General features: G+C 36.9%; 1 protein-coding gene across 1 annotated transcript in view; it reads left to right on the top strand.

Moving 5' to 3' along the window:
* The window catches only part of MYO1A (myosin IA), a 182,537-nt gene that overhangs the window by 55,863 nt on the left and 103,454 nt on the right, over nt 1-23,220 (top strand). Inside the window, exons 6-9 of the mRNA XM_053708171.1 lie at nt 6,918-6,964; nt 10,972-11,035; nt 16,534-16,632; nt 22,334-22,437. Coding sequence (XP_053564146.1) covers nt 6,918-6,964; nt 10,972-11,035; nt 16,534-16,632; nt 22,334-22,437 — 314 coding nt within the window. The remainder of the gene's footprint in view (nt 1-6,917; nt 6,965-10,971; nt 11,036-16,533; nt 16,633-22,333; nt 22,438-23,220) is intronic.

Genomic DNA, 23,220 nt, shown 5'->3' with positions numbered 1-23,220 from the left:
AAAAAAAACCCTAGCCTAAACTAAACTGCCAATTGTCCTTAAAATGGCCTTTTGCGGGGCATTGCCCCAAAGAAATCAGCTCTTTTACCTGTAAAGAAAAATACAAACAACCCCCCAACAGTAAAAACCACCCACACAACCAAACCCCCCAAATAAAATCCAATCTAAAAAACCTAAGCTCCCCATTGCCCTGAAAAGGGCATTTGGATGGGAATTTCCCTTAAAAGGGCATTTAGTTCTTTTTATGTGCCCAAACTCCTAATCTAAAAATAAAACCTACCCAATAAACCCTTAAAAAAACCTAACACTAACCCCCGAAGATCCACTTATAGTTTTTAAAGACCGGACATCCATCCTCAACGAAGCCAGGAGAAGTCTTCATCCAAGCGGCAAGAAGTCGTCCTCCAGATGGGCAGAAGTTTTCATCCAGACGGCATCTTCTATCTTCATCCTTCCAACACGGAGCAGCTCCATCTTCAAGACATCCGACGCGGAGCATCCTCTTCATACGGTCCCAGCCGTACACTGAAGGTTCCTTTAAATGACGTCATCCAAGATGGCGTCCCTTGAATTCCGATTGGCTGATAGAATTCTATCAGCCAATCGGAATTAAAGGTGGAAAAAATCCTATTTGCTGATGCAATCAGCCAATAGGATTGAGCTTCAATCCTATTGGCTGATCCAATCAGCCTATTGGCTGATCCAATCATGTGAGCACAATCCTATTGGATGATTGGATCAGCTAATAGGATTGAAGCTCAATCCTATTGGCTGATTGCATAGAATTCTATCAGCCAATCGGAATTGAAGGGACGCCATCTTGTATGACATCATTTAAAGGAACCTTCAGTGTACGGCTTGGACCATGTGAAGAGGATGCTCCGTGCCGGATGTCTTGAAGATGGAGCCGCTCCTCGTCGGAAGGATGTTGATAGATGATGCCGTCTGGATGAAGACTTCTGCCCGCCTGGAGGACGACTTCTTGCCGCTTGGATGAAGACTTCTCCCGGCTTCGTTGAGGACTTCTGCCCGCTTAGATGAAGACTTCTCCCGGCTTGATGAGGATGGATGTCCGGTCTTCAAAAACTGTAAGAGGATCTTCGGGGGTTAGTGTTAGGTTTTTTTAAGGGTTTATTGGGTGGGTTTTATTTTTAGATTAGGGGTTTGGGCACTGAAAAAGAGCTAAATGCCGTTTTAAGGGCAATGCCCATCCAAATGCCCTTTTCAGGGCAATAGGGAGCTTACATTTTTTAGATAGGATTTTACTTGGGGGCTTTGGTTGTGTGGGTGGTGGGTTTTACTGTTGGGGGGGTTGTTTGTATTTTTTTTTAAAGGTAAAAGAGCTGATTTCTTTGGGGCAATGCCCCGCAAAAGGCCCTTTTAAGGGCCATTGGCAGTTTAGTTTAGGCTAGGGATTTTTTTATTTGGGGGGGGGGGACTTTTTTATTTTGATAGGGCTATTAACTTAGGTGTAATTAGTTTAAATATTTGATCATTTCTTTTTTATTTTGTGTAATTTAGTTGATTGTATTTAATTAATGTAATTTATTTAATTGTAGTGTAATGTTAGGTGTTAGTGTAAGACAGGTTAGGTTTTATTTTACCGGTAAGTTTGTATTTATTTTAACTAGGTAGTTAGTAAATAGTTAATAACTATTTAGTAACAAGTCTACCTAGTTAAAATAAATTCAAACATACCTGTGAAATAAAAATAAAACCTAAGCTAGATACAATATAACTTTTAGTTATATTGTAGCAAGCTTAGGGTTTATTTTATAGGTAAGTATTTAGTTTTAAATAGGAATTATTTAGTTAATGATAGTAATTTTTATTTAGAGGGTTAGGGTTAGACTTAGGGTTAGGTTTAGGGGCTAATATATTTTTCTAGTGTTAGTGATGTGGGAGTCCAGAGGTTTAGGGGTTAATAACTTTAGTATAGTGGCGGCGGCGACGTTGGGGGTGGCAGATTAGGGGTTAATAAGTGTAGGTAGGTGGCGGCGATGTCGGGGCAGCAGAATAGGGGTTAATAAGTGTAGGTAGGTGGCGGCAGATTAGGGGTTAATAAGTGTAGGTAGGTGGCGGCGATGTCGGGGGCGGCAGATTAGGGGTTAATAAGTGTAATGTAGGCGTCGGCGATGTCAGGGGCAGAAGATTAGGGGTTGATAAGTGTAATGTAGGTTTCAGCGATGTCGGGGGCAGAAGATTAGGGGTGTTTAGACTCGGGGTTTATGTTAGGGTGTTAGGTGTAAACATAAATTTTCTTTGACCATAGGAATCAATGGGGCTGCGTTACGGAGCTTTACGCTCCTTTATTGCAGGTGTTAGGTTTATTTTTAGCCGGCTCTCACCATTGATGTCTATTGGGGAATTGTGCACGAGCACGTAAAACCAGCTCAAAGCAGCGCTGGTATTTGAGTGCGGTAGTGCAGAGTTGCAAATTATTCCCGAGCCGCTCATAAAGCAAATCTCGTAATCTGGGTGTTAGTGTAAGACAGGTTAGGTTTTATTTTACCGGTAAGTTTGTATTTATTTTAACTAGGTAGTTAGTAAATAGTTAATAACTATTTAGTAACTAGTCTACCTAGTTAAAATAAATACAAACATACCTGTGAAATAAAAATAAAACCTAAGCTAGATACAATATAAGTTTTAGTTATATTGTAGCAAGCTTAGGGTTTATTTTATAGGTAAGTATTTAGTTTTAAATAGGAATTATTTAGTTAATGATAGTAATTTTTATTTAGAGGGTTAGGGTTAGACTTAGGGTTAGGTTTAGGGGCTAATATATTTTTCTAGTGTTAGTGATGTGGGAGTCCAGAGGTTTAGGGGTTAATAACTTTAGTATAGTGGCGGCGGCGACGTTGGGGGAGGCAGATTACTGGTTATTAAATTTATGTAGGTGGCAGGGACATTGGGGGTGGCAGATTAGGGGTTAATAAGTGTAGGTAGGTGGCGGCAGAATAGGGGTTAATAAGTGTAGGTAGGTGGCGGCAGATTAGGGGTTAATAAGTGTAGGTAGGTGGCGGTGATGTCGGGGGTGGCAGATTAGGGGTTAATAAGTGTAATGTAGGCGTCAGCGATGTCAGGGGCAGAAGATTAGGGGTTGATAAGTGTAATGTAGGTTTCAGCGATGTCGGGGGCAGAAGATTAGGGGTGTTTAGACTCGGGGTTTGTGTTAGGGTGTTAGGTGTAAACATAAATTTTCTTTGCCCATAGGAATCAATGGGGCTGCGTTACGAAGCTTTACGCTCCTTTATTGCAGGTGTTAGGTTTATTTTTAGCCGGCTCTCACCATTGATGTCTATTGGAAAATCGTGCACGAGCATGTAAAACCAGCTCAAAGCAGCGCTGGTATTTGAGTGCGGTAGTGCGGAGTTGCAAGTTATTCCCGAGCCGCTCATAAAGCAAATCTCGTAATCTGGCCGTAAATGAGTTATTTGCATTGTGGGGGTTTGGTGGTTTAGGGGTTAATAGATTTATTAGTTTAATTGCAATGTGGGTTAATGGCGGAATAGGGGTTAATAGTTTAATTAGGTTAATTGCGATGTGGGTGAATGGCGGATTAGGGGTTTATACATTTATTAGTTAGATCGCAATGTGGGTGAATGGAAGATTAGGGGTTAATACATTTATTAGTTAGATCGCAATGTGGGTGAATGGCGGGTTAGGGGTTAATAGTTTATTAGGTAGATTGCAATGTGGGGGTTGGCGGATTAGGGGTTAATAGTTTTATTAGTTATTGCGGTGGGGGTTTGCGGTTGACAGGTAGTTAGATATTGCGCATGCGTTAGGTGGTTGTTAATATTTTCAGGCAGTTACAGGAGTTACAGTGCTCACATTTTCAGTGCAAGGCTTGCTGCGCTTGCCTATGTGTGGCGAAGTGAAAATTGAGTAAAATGTCAAAATTTTTGCTGCGTAAGTCCTTGCGCTTAATATGTTATACCGATTTGTGATGCAGTTCTATGTTAGTTTATGGGAGTAAAAATAGCGGCTGAGGAGTGAAATATACACACCACATTTATATGCAGCGCCGTATATATGTGATAGCAAAGCCGGACTAAACACCGGCATTGCCGGCTTTTGCGGGCAACGCCACATATGTAATATCGTCCCTTGTAGAGCATTTTTCTGCAACATATCAGAATTCTGAATGTTATTATAGTCCGGAGTCCTGACTTTTGTCTGAAGATGAGGATTTAACAAAATCTCCATTGTTTGTCTTCAGCAGAAATTATAACATATCAAATTGCATATCAGAGAGTGAAATATGGCAAGATTAGGCTTGTGAAGCCATCTGTGTGTTCTTTCAGTTTTCATGACTGGAAAAACCACAATTATCAGACTTAAAGGGATACTAAACAAAAAATTTTCTTCCATGATTCAGATAGAGCATGCAATTTTAAACAACTTTTTTTATTTGATCCTTTTATCATTTTTTCTTCTTGTGATTTAAAGGGATACTAAACCCAAATGTTTTCTATCATGATTCAGAGTATGCAATTTTAAGCAACTTTCTAATTTACTTCAATTATCAATTTTTCTTTATTCTCTTGCTATCTTTATTTGAAAAAGCAGGAATCCAATTTAAGGAACCAGCCAATTTTAGGTTCAGCACCCTGTATAGTGATTGCTGATTGGTGGGTACATTTAGCCACCAATTAGCAAGCGCAACCCAGGTGCTGAACCAAAAAGGGGCCGGCTCCTTAGCTTAGATTCCTACTTTTTCAAATAAAAATAGCAAGAGAATAAAGAAAAATTGATAATAGAAGTAAATTAGAAAGTTGCTTAAAATTGCATACTCTGAATCATGATAGAAAACATTTGGGTTTAGTTAGTATCCCTTTAAATTCCAGGAAGAAGAGGCTAAGATAAGTAATGGTGTTCCATCATCTCATTTTGTATCATTTATGTTGATACAAGTAACAACATTACTGCCTGCAAATTCAAATTTGTTATATTTATATAGTGTAGAGTAGACTCTTAAAGGGACACTCAATCAAAATTAAACTTTCATTATTCAGATAGAGCAGCCATTTTAAACAACTTTCCAATTTACTTCCAATAACAAAATGTGCACAGTCTTTTTATATTTACACGTTTTGAGCCACCAGCTCCTACTGAGCATGTGCAAGAATAAGTGTGTATGCATTTGTGAATGGCTGATGGCTGTCACATGGTACAGGGGAAGTGGAAAAAGACATAACTTTTAAAATTGTCAGAAAAAAAATCTACTACTCATTTGAAGTTCAGACTGTGAGGCCCATTTATCAAGCTCCGTATGGAGCTTGAAGGGCCGTGTTTCTGGCGAGTCTTCAGACCTGCCAGAAACAGCAGTTCTGAAGCAGTGGTCTAAAGACCGCAGCTCCATAACCCTGTCCGCCTGCTCTGATAAGGCGGACAGGAATCGCCGCAATTTAACCCGATCGAGTACGATTGGGTTGATTGACACCTCCCTTCTGGAGGCCGATTGGCCGTGAGTCAGCAGGGGGCGGCGTTGCACCAGCAACTCTTGTGAGATGCTGGTGCAATGCTGAATACGGAGAGCATATTGCTCTCCGCATTCAGCGAGGTCTTGCGGACCTGATCCGCACTGTCGGATCAGGTCCGCAAGAACTTTCATAATTCGGCCTCAGTGCTATTGCATTGTCTTGTTATCTGGCATTTGTTGATTATGCAAATCTACTGTGTTGACTGGTCCTTTAATATACTCTAGGGATGAGCTGCATTCATTTGCTAAAGATCATTTTGGGTATATTGGCATTTAGGACCCATAATCAGAATTGTTTAGACTGTATTATAATCTTAGATTTAGGTATTTCCTATTTATAAACAGAATTGCTTCAGGTAATTGGGGAAAATACAGATTGGTGCAGGTGTGATCAATTTTATATTATTTTTTTTACCCCTAACAATTCATACTATCAAATATATTTTATTATTGAAATATTTACAATACCTTCGTCCAGTAAGTTATGTGGTTGTGAGGAGGTGTATCCAGTCTAGAGGTGGCTATGAGAAGGGTATCCGGACGGGGTGCTGCATGTCTCCGTTCTTTATTGTTCAACCCCCAAGTATGAAAGATGCCATATGCCCTGTACTGGCAGTAAGCCAGGCTTAGGACTTTTTCCTGTGTCCGGCCCTTCCCTATACAGTGCCGGATACTGTAGTGCAGACTTAAAGGGACACTGAACCTAAAAAAAAAATATTTTGGGATTCAGATAGAGCATGAAATTTTAAGCAACTTTCTAACTTACTCCTATTATCATTTTTTCTTTGTTCTCTTGCTATCTTTATTTTAAAAGCAGGAATGTAAAGCTTAGCAGCCAGCCCATTTTAGGTTCAACACCATGGATAGCGCTTGCCTATTGGAGGCTTACATCTACCCACCAATTATCAAGCATAACCCAGGTTCTAAACCAAAAATGGGCCGGCTCCTATGCATCACGTTCATGCTTTTTAAATAAAGATAGCAAGAGAACAAATAAGAATTGATAATAGGAGTAAATTAGAAAGTTGCTTAAAATTGCATGCTCTATCTGAATCATGAAAGAAAAAAAATTGAGTTTAGTGTCCCTTTAACCAGTACCACTGCACCTAGAATAAGCTTTGTGCTTTGTTCCTTCTAGGCTTAGGTTATAGGAAATTCTTGCACACTTCATGGTAATTTGATTGCTAAAGTCAGGTGAATCCCATTGAAACTTTAAGGCAGGCAAGAAGTTAACCCCTTATTTCATATTTAATTCAGAAATTAAAATCATTTATAGATATACAGCTTTTTTTCATAATATATCATGTTGGGATAATTAGCTTCTATTGGTGCCCATGTGTCAAAAACTGTTTTCTTTTGGATTTGTGAGCTGTTAAACATGATTAATATGGAACATGTTAACAAGTTTTGTCTTTTTCATTTTTTCCAGCTTTTGGAAATGCAAAGACTACTCGGAATGACAACTCCTCCAGATTTGTAAGTCACATATATTTAATAGCAGTTATAGGTGGTTGTTCCATCCATTTACATATCTACAGCATTTGTATTGCCAGATTTAATGTCTGTATATTATTTCCCTCCACAGCTAGTTAGCTGAGTATCACAAAAAAGATTACGAGTGAATCGCTTAACAGCGAAGAGGTGTTTATCGCGTGTGTGCGCTCAAGTTTATCGCTTGTAATATCACAAGTCAAAAGTAAACAAGATCGCTTGAGTGCAATTGAAGTTAATGTGCTTCAGGATATCCCATCCTTAGAGCTCTGATGAACTGTTTTGCAAAACAAAAATGTGTCAAAAAACACATCAAGAATACTTTACAAAGTACAGTTAAACTCATAGTAACACTATCCAATAGAAAAGAGGTTTTAGGTGTTAGAAAAAAAAGGCAGGCAAAGGGCTTTAACATTGAGATACAAACAAACATGTCTAAATATGTATGTATTTATATATATATATATATATATATATATATATATATATATAAAAGAATCATGAAGACACAGCTCCTTCTTTTGCAAACATTATGTGTTTATTCCGTTTCGGCCCCCATTTGGGCCTTTGTCTATATGTGTGTACATATGTATTTATATTTGTATATTTGTATTTACAGACATATATACACATAAACACATAAATACATTTATACACATATAAACACATAAATATATATACACATATAAACACATAAATACATATGTACACATATAAATACATAAATACATATGTACACACATATAGACATATACAGTATATAAGTACATTGGAGCCCTTTGCAGTCAAGTAGATGAAAACATATAAAAGCATATTTATGAACATTGGAATGTGAATTATTAATATTTTCATGTCAGGTTAGCACACTTGAGAATGTGCATTTGGATTTGCACACTTGTAGAGTTTAAGGTTTTATTCCACTTTTTTGCTCCATTGACTTTTATGGGGGAATACGTTAATGCATGCTCGATATTCGAAGTTTGTCATTTTGCACGCACCTGGTTAGCAAAAAAAAATTTCCTTTCAACTTGTAATATGTTGTAATACCGGACACGCGCATAAAGCTTACTTCTAGTGGAGTTAGCTCGCAAGTGGGAGCGTTAAATACCACTCCACTTGTAATCTGTCCCTTACTGAGAAAAATTGTTATATGCAGAAACTCAGATCCCTTTGTATATGAAAACAAAAAACAAAGATACTGTAATGTTACCAATATATAAAGACATTTATAGGGTCTATACAGGGAGTGCAGAATTATTAGGCAAGTTGTATTTTTGAGGATTAATTTTATTATTGAACAACAACCATGTTCTCAATGAACCCAAAAAACTAATTAATATCAAAGCTGAATAGTTTTGGAAGTAGTTTTTAGTTTGTTTTTAGTTATAGCTATTTTAGGGGGATATCTGTGTGTGCAGGTGACTATTTCTGTGCATAATTATTAGGCAACTTAACAAAAAACAAATATATACCCATTTCAATTATTTATTTTTACCAGTGAAACCAATATAACATCTCAACATTCACAAATATACATTTCTGACATTCAAAAACAAAACAAAAACAAATCAGTGACCAATATAGCCACCTTTCTTTGCAAGGACACTCAAAAGCCTGCCATCCATGGATTCTGTCAGTGTTTTGATCTGTTCACCATCAACATTGCGTGCAGCAGCAACCACAGCCTCCCAGACACTGTTCAGAGAGGTGTACTGTTTTCCCTCCTTGTAAATCTCACATTTGATGATGGACCACAGGTTCTCAATGGGGTTCAGATCAGGTGAACAAGGAGGCCATGTCATTAGATTTTCTTCTTTTATACCCTTTCTTGCCAGCCACGCTGTGGAGTACTTGGACGCGTGTGATGGAGCATTGTCCTGCATGAAAATCATGTTTTTCTTGAAGGATGCAGACTTTTTCCTGTACCACTGCTTGAAGAAGGTGTCTTCCAGAAACTGGCAGTAGGCCTGGGAGTTGAGCTTGACTCCATCCTCAACCCGAAAAGGCCCCACAAGCTCATCTTTGATGATACCAGCCCAAACCAGTACTCCACCTCCACCTTGCTGGCGTCTGAGTCGGACTGGAGCTCTCTGCCCTTTACCAATCCAGCCATGGGCCCATCCATCTGGCCCATCAAGACTCACTCTCATTTCATCAGTCCATAAAACCTTAGAAAAATCAGTCTTGAGATATTTCTTGGCCCAGTCTTGACGTTTCAGCTTGTGTGTCTTGTTCAGTGGTGGTCGTCTTTCAGCCTTTCTTACCTTGGCCATGTCTCTGAGTATTGCACACCTTGTGCTTTTGGGCACTCCAGTGATGTTGCAGCTCTGAAATATGGCCAAACTGGTGGCAAGTGGCATCTTGGCAGCTGCACGCTTGACTTTTCTCAGTTCATGGGCAGTTATTTTGCACCTTGGTTTTTCCACACGCTTCTTGCGACCCTGTTGACTATTTTGAATGAAACGCTTGATTGTTCGATGATCACGCTTCAGAAGCTTTGCAATTTTAAGAGTGCTGCATCCCTCTGCAAGATATCTCACTATTTTTGACTTTTCTGAGCCTGTCAAGTCCTTCTTTTGACCCATTTTGCCAAAGGAAAGGAAGTTGCCTAATAATTATGCACACCTGATATAGGGTGTTGATATCATTAGACCACACCCCTTCTCATTACAGAGATGCACATAACCTAATATGCTTAATTGGTAGTAGGCTTTCGAGCCTATACAGCTTGGAGTAAGACAACATGCATAAAGAGGATGATGTGGTCAAAATACTAATTTGCCTAATAATTCTGCACTCCCTGTATAGCTTGTTACACCACATACTACCCCAACAACATCATTTTTAGCTCCCAAAGAGACACATTGGAGAGCTTGGCATTGGGGAGGAAAGGTTAGGGTGAAGTCTAAAAAATAGCAATATGTCTGTAATGCATCACAGGGCACCTGATTTCATGATTATTAATTCTTGTATGCCAAACGGAGTGACATGTACTGTGCACCAGGTGGAATTTAGTAGATTCATACACATGAGTCACTTTTTCATACCTATGAGCCAATATTTTTAAAATAATGTGCTTTTTCTCCTGCTACCATATCATATTAAAATAACATTACATATGAAAGAAATGCTATATTTACATAACAATGCACAGTATTATCCTGAAAACAATATGTAGATAACATTTTAAAATGATAAAACCAGTTTATTGAAAAATTAAGTGTAAAGCTTTGTCACCGTGTTGTAATCCAGCTTTAAAAGCATTTTATTTAATCTAATCTCATCTACTGAGGCCAGTTATAGGGAAACTATACCAATTAAAACAAATCACTTATGGAGAGTCCACTGATATTTTTTTTAAATGAAATGTAGTAAAATACATTTGTGGTCCATAGTTATTTTGTTCCCAAAACATTGATAGAGGGGCAATTTATGACAGTCCTGAGACCATGTAACTTAAATGATAGGTCCTGCTGTTTATGTTACAGTTGGGTAGCACATCATTATGGACCAAACAACATATATGTTTAGAAAATATCATAAAGTTTACCAGTGTGGTCACTGACTGCACTTAACCCTTCCTACTGGGTCTTATTTGTGTACATCTTTCATGCGATTGCATGATTTCAATAATGAGATTGTGTCGGGGGGAGTGCCCATGACACAAGGCGCCCTCTCCAGAATGCAATCCCATTTAGGCAGTGCCTATGACTTCAGTACAGCCAAACGGCTAGGACATTCCATGCCGTCGTAATGGCAGGAAGGGATTAACGTGTTCAGTTTTATTTTTTTAAAAAAACAACAACAAACAAACAAACATTGGGACTAGTTTAAAAGTATGAATTATCTGATAAACCAAGAAATGACCGTTCTAGTTTAAGAAGTCCCTAGACAGCTGCTTATTTGGCTTAACAAGAAATGCACTTTTGCTGCAATATAGACATTTGTTATGGCTCTAACACTGTGTAAATATTATTTTCTCATCCTTTTAGGGTAAATACATGGATATTGAATTTGACTTCAAAGGAGATCCTGTGGGAGGTGTGATTAGTAATTGTAAGTCTAATATATTTTAAATTAAATATATTCCCTTTATTCTGTTGATGTAATCTATTTATATGAGAGTTTGTCATAAAGGATTTTCTACATAATATATGTACTCCTTTTTTACATACACATGAGTAATATTAACTTTAATTAATTGTAAAGTCCAGTATGTGCTGATACATATGTGTGTGGTTTATAATTTAAAAGTGCTTAAAGGGACATGAAACTCAACATTTTTCTATCATGATTCCGATAGAGAATACAATTTTAAGCAACATTCCAATTTACTTCTATTATCTAATATGCTTTATTTGTTCGATATCCTTTTGTTGAAAGACTAAATATCAATGCACTTAGGTGAGCCAGTCACACTAGGTAAAATGTACAACAACTAATCAGCATCTATTGAGCATATTTAGATATGCTTTTAAACAAAGGATATCAAGAGAATGAAGCAAATTAGATAATAGAAGTAAATTAGAAAGTTTTTTAAAATTGCATGCTCTTTCTTGATAGTGTCTTAACTTCATAACAAAATAATAATTTGAGTGTATAATACTGTTACGTAGTGTGCATTTGTCAATTCCTGTTTTCCTTTTGTTATTTTTACTACTAGTTAGATGAATGAAAACATGAGACACCTTCCTTGTAGGAAATAAAAGGATTTTACATTAGCCAGTCAATGGGGACAACATAGCGCAATGTGTTACAAATAGGCTTAGACAGAGAAGGAAGTGTCAAGTTGTTCACAATCCCAGCTGCATCCTGTTCATAATTGAAGAATTCAGATAAATCTTTGCTTCCTGGTATAAAGAAGTAAGAAACAGAGATATGTTTACCTGCCTTGTGTTTATTGGCTAAACATTAGATAGTTCTTATTATTGTAGACAGTGTAGAGAAGCAGAATTGCATCAGTCTGTATCATATTTCTTTTTTTTTTCTTATATACCTTTTGATTGTCCATGTCAAAATAACTAGTAGGTTATTCGTTACTGGACCTAATTCCTTTTATTTGAACATGCATATATCATACTGTTTAATTATATAAAACAGTACAGTAATTCATATGCATTGGTAGTCTGCTGTTAGCAGGGGCAATTCATTACAGTCCTGAGACCATGTGACTATTTTATTCCCAAAACTTCTCATTAAAAATAAACACCTTGAGATTTGAATTCAAAATGTTTAGCTATGTGTGATAAAAAAGCTTTGCAATATGTTTTCCTTATTTATTTTCCCCGTTTTTCATGTAATTTAGCTCATAAAACTGTGATTTTTGTAATTCTCAGAACTTTCTATGCACCCTGCTGACATTTCAAGGCTATCCCTGCTACATATCTTTTAAAATTGACTGTAAATAGACATAAAACAGATTGAGATCTGTGCATATCCTAAAAGGGCTAATTAATTAAAAATAGTTTTAATAAAACAAACATTTTAAAAATTGCTGACAATTATTTTAAAATAATTGTCAAAAATAAGCAAAATGAATTACATAGCTAAACTGCCTGGAGAAGCCAATTCCACCCCCCCCCCCCCCTATTAGTGTTTAGATGCAGGCATTGTATTTCAACTGAGTTCACAGCTTCTAGGCATGCTCCAGCAGATAATCGCTATGCATTCTACCAAAACAAAAATAGATATAGTTACAGCCATAGAAGGAAATGTGTGGGGGGAGTTAGAGCTGTACAATTCAGAAACTAAAAAGAAAGGGTTAATGGTGAGGCACTGCAGTATAAATTTGCAGGTAAAGTAATTAAAGTACATATTATCATATTTTGTCTCTATCCCAACTTGTTTTTTGTCCCTTTTACTGATCACAACGGCAAAAGAATGAGTTATACCTGTGCTACATTATATAAATATAATTATACCTGTGCTACATTATATGAATATAATTTTACCTGTGCTACATTATATGAATATAATTTTACCTGTGCTACATTATATAAATATAATTATACCTGTGCTACATTTTATAAACAGAATTATACATGTACTACATTTTATAAATATAATTATACCTGTGCTCAGGGCTGCCACTAGAAATTTTGGGGCCCCTGACTTAACCATTGATCAGGGCCCCCCCCCCCCTCCTTTGACATGTGCAATTTTTGACCAAGTGACTAAAACGTATATGCACTTTATTCTGTGTCTATTTAAACTTGGAAATGTTGTAAAGGTAGTAACATACACTGAAACACACACTCACACATAAGGATTCACATATAGACACTCTAGCAAACACGCAAAGAAACTCAAACACAGACACCCAAGCAGACACTTAGCACTTGTTTACATTGACCTTACAAGTAATGAGGTAAACTACAGTTTTGTAAAAAAAAAGGAGATATAGAAAACAACATATGGAGTTCTGATTATCTTTTTGTAAAGGAAGATGACAACTAAATGATGACAACAGCATGCAGTGGCTGAAAGGAAGGGCCCTGAACTGCCTAAACAATAATTTAAAGGTTAAATGGTAGATTGGTGACTTCTGGAAAGGTCTCATTAGTCTCAAAGTCTGTAGAAAGATGTGAATAATCAGTAGTAAGGTCAAAATGTCCTAAAAAGGAACAGACAATGGACACACACACACACACAAACTCAAACTTGCACATACACCCAAGGAAACACCAACAGAGACAGCCTCAGAAAACACACAAAGACATACACACACACACTGAGACACCCACAGAAAACACAGAAAGACATACATACACACCCTCACTGAGACATCCACAGAAAACACACAAAGACATGCACACACCCTCACAGAGACACCCACAGAAAATACATACCCTCAGAGAGACATCCACAGAAAACAGAGACATACATACACACACACCCTCACAGAGACATCCACAGAAAACACAGACATATACACCCACCCTCACAGAGGCATCCAGAGAAAATACACAAAGACAAACACACGCCCACCCTCACAGAGACACCCATAGAACAAGCTCAAAGGACATATGCACACACCCTCACAGACATCCACAAAAAATGCACAAAGACATACACACCCACCCTCACAGAGATACCAACAGAAAAAAAAATAGATACACACTCATAGAGACACAAACCAAAGCACAAAGACATAGACATAGACACCCACAGAAACACTCACAGGAGGAAACATTTATGCACCTTGCATCCCCTAAATCAACAGTTTGTGACATGCATGATAAAAAAAATGCAGAAATTAAGAGATCACTTTTTAAAGAATCATATTTGTAAATGTGCAAACAAAAATAATTCTGTGAATTCAAAATTGTACATTAATGATCTGGGTATATGGCTAGATGAAGAAAATTACTTTTAAAAGGTTGACATATGTTTGTTTGATATTTTCCCCAACCAAGAGCACCACTTCAAATATAGTGTACAAATGTTCCCATCTGTCAGCTGTACTTGTGTATTTTGAAAATGCTGTACTCTATATGGTCTTGGTGGAACCATAAGCTGTGGTACTCATACCATTAGATCTGGTTAAATGCAGGATTTAAGCTTGTTGGTATGCATTTCAAAATTAAGTCAGCTGTAGAGTAAACTGAACAGTTTTAAGTTAACCTATCTCATTTCCAACACTGAGCAATCTTAGTCTGAGAGTATAACATGTTATGCAGATGTAAAAATCTTAGAAAAAATGCCTCCTTGTATCTTGAAAGTCCTTGCATAAAGGGGCAGTAAACTGGAATGTAATATATATAATTTGTGTATTGAGGAGGAAACATTTATGCATGGTTTTAAATATAGAATTTCTACAGCATTGTCAAATAATCATAAATACACTGCTGCTAAAAAAAAATGTGTTTTTATGGACCCCTGGCCCCATCATACAACTACTACCACACTGAAGTTACAATCCTAAATTGCACAAAGAAATAAAAAACATTTGCTAAGTAATTCATACCTCTTCTGCAAATGAAAGTGATCAGCCGCCAGACTCAGGCACACACTCTACAAACAAAGTGCCAAGTCTGTCTCACACTGTGGATAGTGGTTTAGTGCACACTCAGAAATCCTCTCAAATGCTAATACTTTACTCCTTGTAATAACATTTCCCATGCTCAATTAGCACTCTGCTGTAGTACCCACTGGTATATCTTGAAAGTCCTTGCATAAAGGGGCAGTAAACTGGAATGTAATATATATCATTTGTGTATTGAGGAGGAAACATTTATGCATGCTTTTAAATATAGAATTTCTACAGCATTGTCAAATAATCATAAATACACTGCTGCTAAAAAAATGTGTTTTTATGGACCCCTGGCCCCATCATACAACTACTACCACACTGAAGTTACAATCCTAAATTGCACAAAGAAATAAAAAACATTTGCTAAGTAATTCCTACCTCCTCTGCAAATGAAAGTGATCAGCCGTCTGACTCAGGCACACACTCTACAAACAAAGTGCCAATTCCTGTCTCACACTGTGGATAGTGGTTTAGTGCAAACTCAGAAATCCTCTCAAATGCTAATACTTTACTCCTTGTAATAACATTTCCCATGCTCAATTAGCACTCTGCTGTAGTACCCACTGGTGGCTGCCAAAATTAAAAAAAAATATATATATATATTTTTTTTTAGTTCTTGCCTCATGGGGCCCCCCTAGCCCATTGGGCCCCTGACAGGAGTCACCCCTGTCACCCCCTGATGGCGGCCCTGCCTGTGCTGCATTATATAAATATAATTATACCTGTGCTACATTATATAAATATAATTATACCTGTGCTACATTATATAAACAGAATTATACCTGTGCTACATTATATAAACAGAATTATACCTGTGCTACATTATATGAATATAATTTTACCTGTGCTACATTATATAAATATAATTATACCTGTGCTACATTTTATAAACAGAATTATACATGTGCTACATTATATAAATATAATTATACCTGTGCTACATTATATAAATATAATTATACCTGTGCAACATTATATGAATATAATTTTACCTGTGCTACATTATATAAATATAATTATACCTGTGCTACATTTTATAAACAGAATTATACATGTGCTACATTATATAAATAGAATTATACCTGTGCTACATTATATAAATAGAATTATACCTGTGCAACATTATATGAATATAATTTTACCTGTGCTACATTATATAAATATAATTATACCTGTGCTACATTTTATAAACAGAATTATACATGTGCTACATTATATAAATAGAATTATACCTGTGCTTCATTATATAAATAGAATTATACCTGTGCTATATTATATACTGTAAATAGAATTATAAGAGTCAGGATGGTGTAAGTTTTTACACCCAGCTGAATGTGAGGAGAGATTGATTCTCAGAGGTAAGTGACAAAAAATAGTGGCCCAGGATCTTAAAAGGAAACAATTAATGTGAAGGTTTAATATTAAACTTTTTTATGTATTGTGTTGAGATTGTGTTGAGATGCTAAAGGAAAGCTTTTGTTGGGAGAGTACAAATATTCATTTTCTTTATCTCTCTCTGTAGATCTGTTGGAAAAGTCCCGGGTGGTGAAACATGTGAAAGGAGAAAGGAGTTTTCACATATTTTACCAGCTGCTTGCAGGAGGTGGCAATGACCTGCTAGGTAAGTATCCGTACTCACACATATACCAGGCATAAAACAAAGTAAAACTCTGTTATACTATTAGTTCACCTTTTCATTCTACATATTCATTTGTTGACCAATAAATATTTACTTTAATGGGAAACTGTTCATAATTGGGGAGTTGGTAAGGATGAGCTGTACAGAAGAATGATAAAATTGAGTGTCTGTATTAAGTAGATAATTTACACAAAATAGGTAATATAAATAGTTGAATTGACAGCAATTGAATACCAACAAAATAGATTTTTCTTTTTTAATCTAATAAAAGTATCATTGCTTTTAGATATAAACAGACTTTATTTTGATTTAAAGCATTGATGGCCAATTTCCTAACACATGGGGCCACTGAGCATAATTTTTAAAGGGCCACATATACATTTGTGGCTATTAAACACACAAATAATAATATATTTCATAAAAATGTCCAGTTACACAGAGACATATTTAGCAAAGTTTGCAAGTTAAACTATATCTACTGTTACTCCCTCAGGGCCTGGTATTGACAACCTCTCCTGCATGGGAAGAAATCACACAAAATCTTTGGGATTTTTTTTAGACCTTTTATTGTAATGTAGCAGTCTCTGTTTCACATAAAAAACCCACTACATAGCAACATAAACATTTCTCAAGATAAAATTTGTATTTCTAAATTGTTTTCAAAGGTCTTGCTGCACCAAAGAGACAAAATAGAATATCTCGCCCCTGAGTGCTCTTGGGAGTTTTGGCCACCTTGTTTGGTCACTCACCAGTGGCCCCCAAAATATATATATTTATTTGCTCTTGCTCATGGGGGCACAAAAACTATAGCAGATATTCATAGTTATTTTTTTTCATTTGGCCATCCTTAATTTACAGTATGACACACAGCTAGATAACAAGTTGTGCGTTCGTGTTTTAACGCTGAAAAAATGGTAATTTCAGCGTTAAAACAGCAGCACAGCCATTACAAGTCTTGTCAGTATAGCTGTACCGCAAGCCTTTTAGCCTGTAACGCAACGTCAGTCCCGCACACGTAAAAATTACGATTTTCATGGCATTTCCATATCGCTGCCATTACGAGTTTTGTGGTGAGACTAAAAAGCGTTGTGTTGCAGCCTATACCGACAAGATCAGTTTCGCAAGCTAGTAGTTATGAGTTTTACGCAACAAAACTGTTACATAAAACTCGTAACTAATGTGTTACAAAGCAAACTAAACGCCCATAAACTGCCTATTAACCCCTAAACCAAGGCACTCCCGCATCGCAAACACTATTTTAAAGTTATTAACCTAATCTGCCGCTCCTGATATGGCCGCCAAAAATTAAATTTATTAACCCCTATTCAGCAACTCCCCGACATCGTCACCACTATAATAAAGTTATTAACCTCTAAATCGCCGCCCTCCCGCATCACAAACACTATTTAAATATTATTAACTGCTAATCAGCCTTACGCCCACATCGCCCCCACTGCACTAAAGTTTTTTAAGCCCTACTCCGCTGCCACTATAATAAACCTATTAACCCCTAAACTGCAAGTCCCCCACAACTAAATATACTAAATTAAACTATTAACCTCTAAACCAAAAGTACCCCCACATCGCAATAAACTAATTTAAACTAGTAACTCCTAAACCTAACGCCCCCTTTCTTTATATTAAAATTACAATTTCCCTATCTTAAATTAAAATTTACCTGTCAAATTACAAAAAAACTAACAATTAAACTAATATAATTATTAAACTAAAATTAAACTAACTACCAATTAATTAAAACTAAAATGCACATTAACAAAATCCTAACCCTACTATAAAAATTAAAAAGTATCTCATTACAAAAAATAAAAAATACTAAATTACAAAAAATAACAAACACTAAATTATGAAAAATAACAAACGAAATTATCAAAAATAAAAAAGAATTACACCTAATCTAATAGCCCTATAAAAATAAAAAAGCCCACCCAAAATAAAAAAACCCTAGCCTACAATAAACTACCAATAGCCCTTAAAAGGGCCTATTGTAGGGCATTGCCCTAAGTTAAACAGCTCTTTTACCTGAAAACCCCCCCACAAAGACCCCCCAATAGTAAAACCCACCACCCAACCAACCCCCCAAAATAAAAAACCTAATTCTAAAAAAAACGAATCTGCCCATTGCCCTGAAAAGGGCATTTGTATGGGCATTGCCCTAAAAACGGCATTTAGCTCTTTTGCTGCCCAAACCTAAAAAAAAACACACCCCAAAAACCCTTAAAAAACCTAACACTAACCCCTGACGATCCACTTACAAGTTTTTGAAGTCCCGCTTGAACGATCTTCATCCAGACGGCGAAGCCCTCATCCTGGCGGCTTCTTCTATCTTCATCCCTGCAGCGAAGTCCTCATCCAGGCGTCAAGAAATCTTCATCCAGACGGCCTCTTCTATCTTCATCCAGGCGGCATCTTCTATCTTAATCCCGGCGGTGCGGAGCGGGTCCATCCTGAAGACATCCGGCGTGGAGCATCCTCTTCATACGGTCGCCTCCGTACACTGAATCTTCAATGCAAAATGGCGTCCCTTGCATCCCTATTGGTTGAAAAATTTGAATCAGCCAGTAGGAATTAGAGCTGCTAAAATCCTATTGGCTGTTTAAATCAGCCAATAGGATTTAAGCAGCTCTCATTCTATTGGATGATGAAAAGAATGAAGCAAATTCGATTAAAGAAGTAAATTGAAAAGTTGTTTAAAATGACATGCTCTGATTCATGAAAGTTTTATTTTGACTTTACTGTGTCTTTAAGCTGAAGAACTAAGAGACATGAATGGTGATGTACTTTAATGGTTCTGCTTTCTATCCACAAAAACGGACATTATAATTATAAACCCATTTGTGAAACTAATATGTTGTTGAATAAGTCACCTTAACTTCATAACTCAAAGGCACCTAGATTACAAGTTTTGCATTACGGTTTTAAAGCTGAAAAAATGTCCATTTCAGAGTAAAAACAGTAATGCAACCATTACGAGTCTTGTCGGTATAGCTGTACTGCAAGCATTTTATCCTGTAACGCAACGTCAATCCTGCACTCAAAAAAATAGTATGAGAGCTACTGAAATTCTATTGGCTATTCAAATCAGCCAATATAATTTCAGTATCTCTCATTCTATTGGCTGATTTGAACAGCCAATAGGATTTCAGTAGCTCACATCCTATTGGCTGATTTGAATTTCAAAAATCAAATCAGCCAATAGGAATGCAAGGGAAGCCATTTTGAATAGGCTCCCTTGCATTGAAGATTCAGTGTACGGCAGCGACCGTATGAAGAGGACGCTCAGCGACCGATGTCTTGAAGGATGGAACCGCTCCGCGCCGCCGGGATGAAGATAGAAGACGCCGCCGGGATGAAGATAGAAGATGCTGCCTGGATGAAGATAGAAGACGCCACCTGGATGAATGAAGACTAGCTGCTGGGGGGTCTTTGTATTTTGTTTTACAGAGAAAAGAACTGATTTCTTTAGAGCAATGACCTACAAAAGGCCCTTTTAAGGGCTATTGGTAGTTTATTGTAGGCTAGGGTTTTTTTTATTTTGGGGGCTTTTTTATTTTTATAGGGCTATTAAATTAGGTGTAATTGTTTTTATTTTGAATAATTTCGTTTGTTATTTTTTGTAATTTTAGATTTTTTTTTTAGTAGTGTTAGTTTTTTTTTAATGTGTAATTTAGTTTATTTAATTGGTAGTTATTTTAAATTTAGTATAATAGTTATGTTAGGTTAATTGTTAGCTTAAACTTAAAGTGTCAGTAAACCTAAAAATAATGTTATATAATTCTGCACATAGTGCAGAATTATATAACATTATTTTAGTGCTATAGTTATAAAAGCCTTTTTTCCCTTTTAATATTTTAAAAATATGCCGCTTTTACAGACCCGCTCTCTGTTGAGCGGGTCTGTTTTTTTTACTCATTGCATCGGGCCAGCTGTATAGTCACAGCCCGGCCCGACCGCGCCATAACATTAAGTGAAGCTCGCTCCTGCTGTCGGACAGAGCAGGAGCGAGCTGCACTTAGTCTTATGTCGCGGTCGGGCCGGGCTGTAACTATACAGCTGGCCCGATGCGCTGAGTTAAAAAACCAGACCCGCTCAGCAGAGAGCAGAGAGCGGGTCTGTAAAAGCGGCATATTTTTAAAATATTAAAAGGGAAAAAAGGCTTTTATAACTATAGCACTAAAATAATGTTATATAATTCTGCACTATGTATATTTTTAGGTTTACTGTCCCTTTAAGTTTTTTTTAATTTCACAGGTAAGTTTTTATTTATTTTAAGATAAGGATATGTAATTTTAATTTAAAGTTAGGGGGTTGTAAGGTTTAGGGGTTAATAGTTTAATTTTTTTTTTCAATGTGGGGGCTGGCGGTTTAGGGGTTATAAGCGTTTATTTAGTGGTGGTGATGTGGGAGGCCAGAAGTTTAGGGGTTAATAACTTTATTTAGTGGTGGCAATGTCAGGTAGCGGTGGAATAGGGGTTAATAGCTTTATTATAGTGTCGGTGATGTTGGGGTGTGGGGAATAGGGGTTAATAACTTTTATTACTGGCAGCAATGTCGGGAGCAGCAGATTAGGGGTTAATAACTTTTTTTAGGTGGCGGTAATGTCGGGGCAGCAGATTAGGGGTTAATGACTTTTATTAGTGGCTGCGATGTCGGAAGCAGCAGATTAGGGGTTAATAACTTTATTTAGGTGGCGGCTATGTCGGGGTAGCAGATTAGGGGTGTTTAGACTTGAGGGTGTTAGGTTAAAACGTAACTTTTTTCCCCTTAGACATCAATGGTATTGCGTTACAGAGATCGCCATTCCGCGCTTCAGGTGTTTTTTTCTAACACCTTCTCCCCATTAATGTCTATGGGGAAAGCATGCACGAGCACGTCAAAGCATCCCTTGGATTTTGTGCGGTATGGAGCTCATCGCTACCATATTGCACGCACAAGGCGGCTTTTCAGAAACTTGTAATGGCAGCGCAGGGTGAAATAACGCAACTTTTTTTGCGTTCATTTTGAAACCCTCCATAGCGCAAAACTTGTAATCTAGGTGAAATTGAGGAATTCATAAACATTTGTAAGTGCCCCTTACAGTGAGTTCTGCTCTATTGTAATTAACCCCTTAAGGACCAGTGACGTACCCTGTATGTCGCTGGCCTTTTTTTGGGACTTGATTGTTTTATAGCGCGGTCTTGCCGCCAGCGTTGAGACTGCTTTATTCCATAAAGCCTTCTGGAGGGAGGGCATGAATAGCGTGTTCTTGCTAGACTTGTGCTATTATGTCCTGGAAAACCCCTTAACGACCAGTGACATACAGGGTACATTGTGGTCATTAAGGGGTTAAAGAAGCTGCATTTTATTCCAAACTCTCACTTCTAATTGCATAGCACGAGTTTCACTGTAAAGGATACAGGTATCACAAAAACACTCAAATTATTACAAAACAAACTAATTAAAACAGAAACAAATAGAAAATATAACAAACCCTCTATAAAACAGTTAATTCTAACTTGCAATCAAATTAAACGTGATATTACAGTGTCAAAGTGTTTACTTCCCTATAATACCTGGTTGCCTATACTTTAGGCCATAGATGTCATTGGACCTGCAAGAAGCTGTAAAGTTGGGAAACCTCTGCCATTATTAATTGTGATTCACACAACAATCTTTCCTTCTGCAGGAAAACTGAAGCTTTTTCCTGACTGTAGCAAATACAGCTACCTGAATAGAGACAACAGCAGCCTGAATGGAATGGGAGATGCAGAAAATTTTGTGATTGTTAAGGTATGATGATACCTGAGGCACATTAGTAGCTATTGTAGGTGCTGAAACATATAATATCCCACACCAAGGGTTAGTTTAGTTGCTTGTGATAGTCTGTCATTTTGTGATCATTTTAGTAATCAGCTCCACAGAACTTTGAAGCACTATACAAATAATTGTATCAATAATAATAAATCTTTTCTTTGTTGAATAGTATTGTGATTATTCATATTTCCAATAAATACTGAAATTGGGGTAAGAAATAGCTAACATTATTGTATGGATTCCAGTGACATATTCAGATCTTATGATTCTCTTGGTCCAATAAAGATACTTGTAGATTAGTATTTTGTAGAGATAAAATATACTTTATTAGACATTATAGGATATTCAAACAAATACGGAAAGAACCTGTTCTACAAATCTCAGCAGTAGGCTGCTATATACATTGTTCTGCAATAGTCCTGGGCTTAGTTGACCTCTGCATAAGGTTTATGAATATTTATTCTATTAGCTGTCTAACATTTAGGAATTGCATGTACAATTAGTTCTTGTTAAGAAGATGAAACAAAAGTGTATTAAAGATCTTTTAATGGAAAGAAACATATCTTCTTGTAAGAGAAATTGTTGATGATCTATGAACTAGACTGGATAGGGAGGCCTGAGATAATACCTAGGTAGGCTTCAGAGCATGCATGTGCCTTGAGCAGTATATGGTTGCAGTGTCTGCAAGAATATTTGTAACAATTCTATACAGAAAGTGGTCAAACAACACACAGAGCAAGTTAACAGAGGAGGGACACA

This window comes from Bombina bombina, chromosome 3, assembly GCF_027579735.1.
Source record: "Bombina bombina isolate aBomBom1 chromosome 3, aBomBom1.pri, whole genome shotgun sequence".
Taxonomy (NCBI): Eukaryota; Metazoa; Chordata; class Amphibia; order Anura; family Bombinatoridae; genus Bombina; species Bombina bombina.
This window is presented reverse-complemented; position numbering and strand designations above follow the sequence as displayed.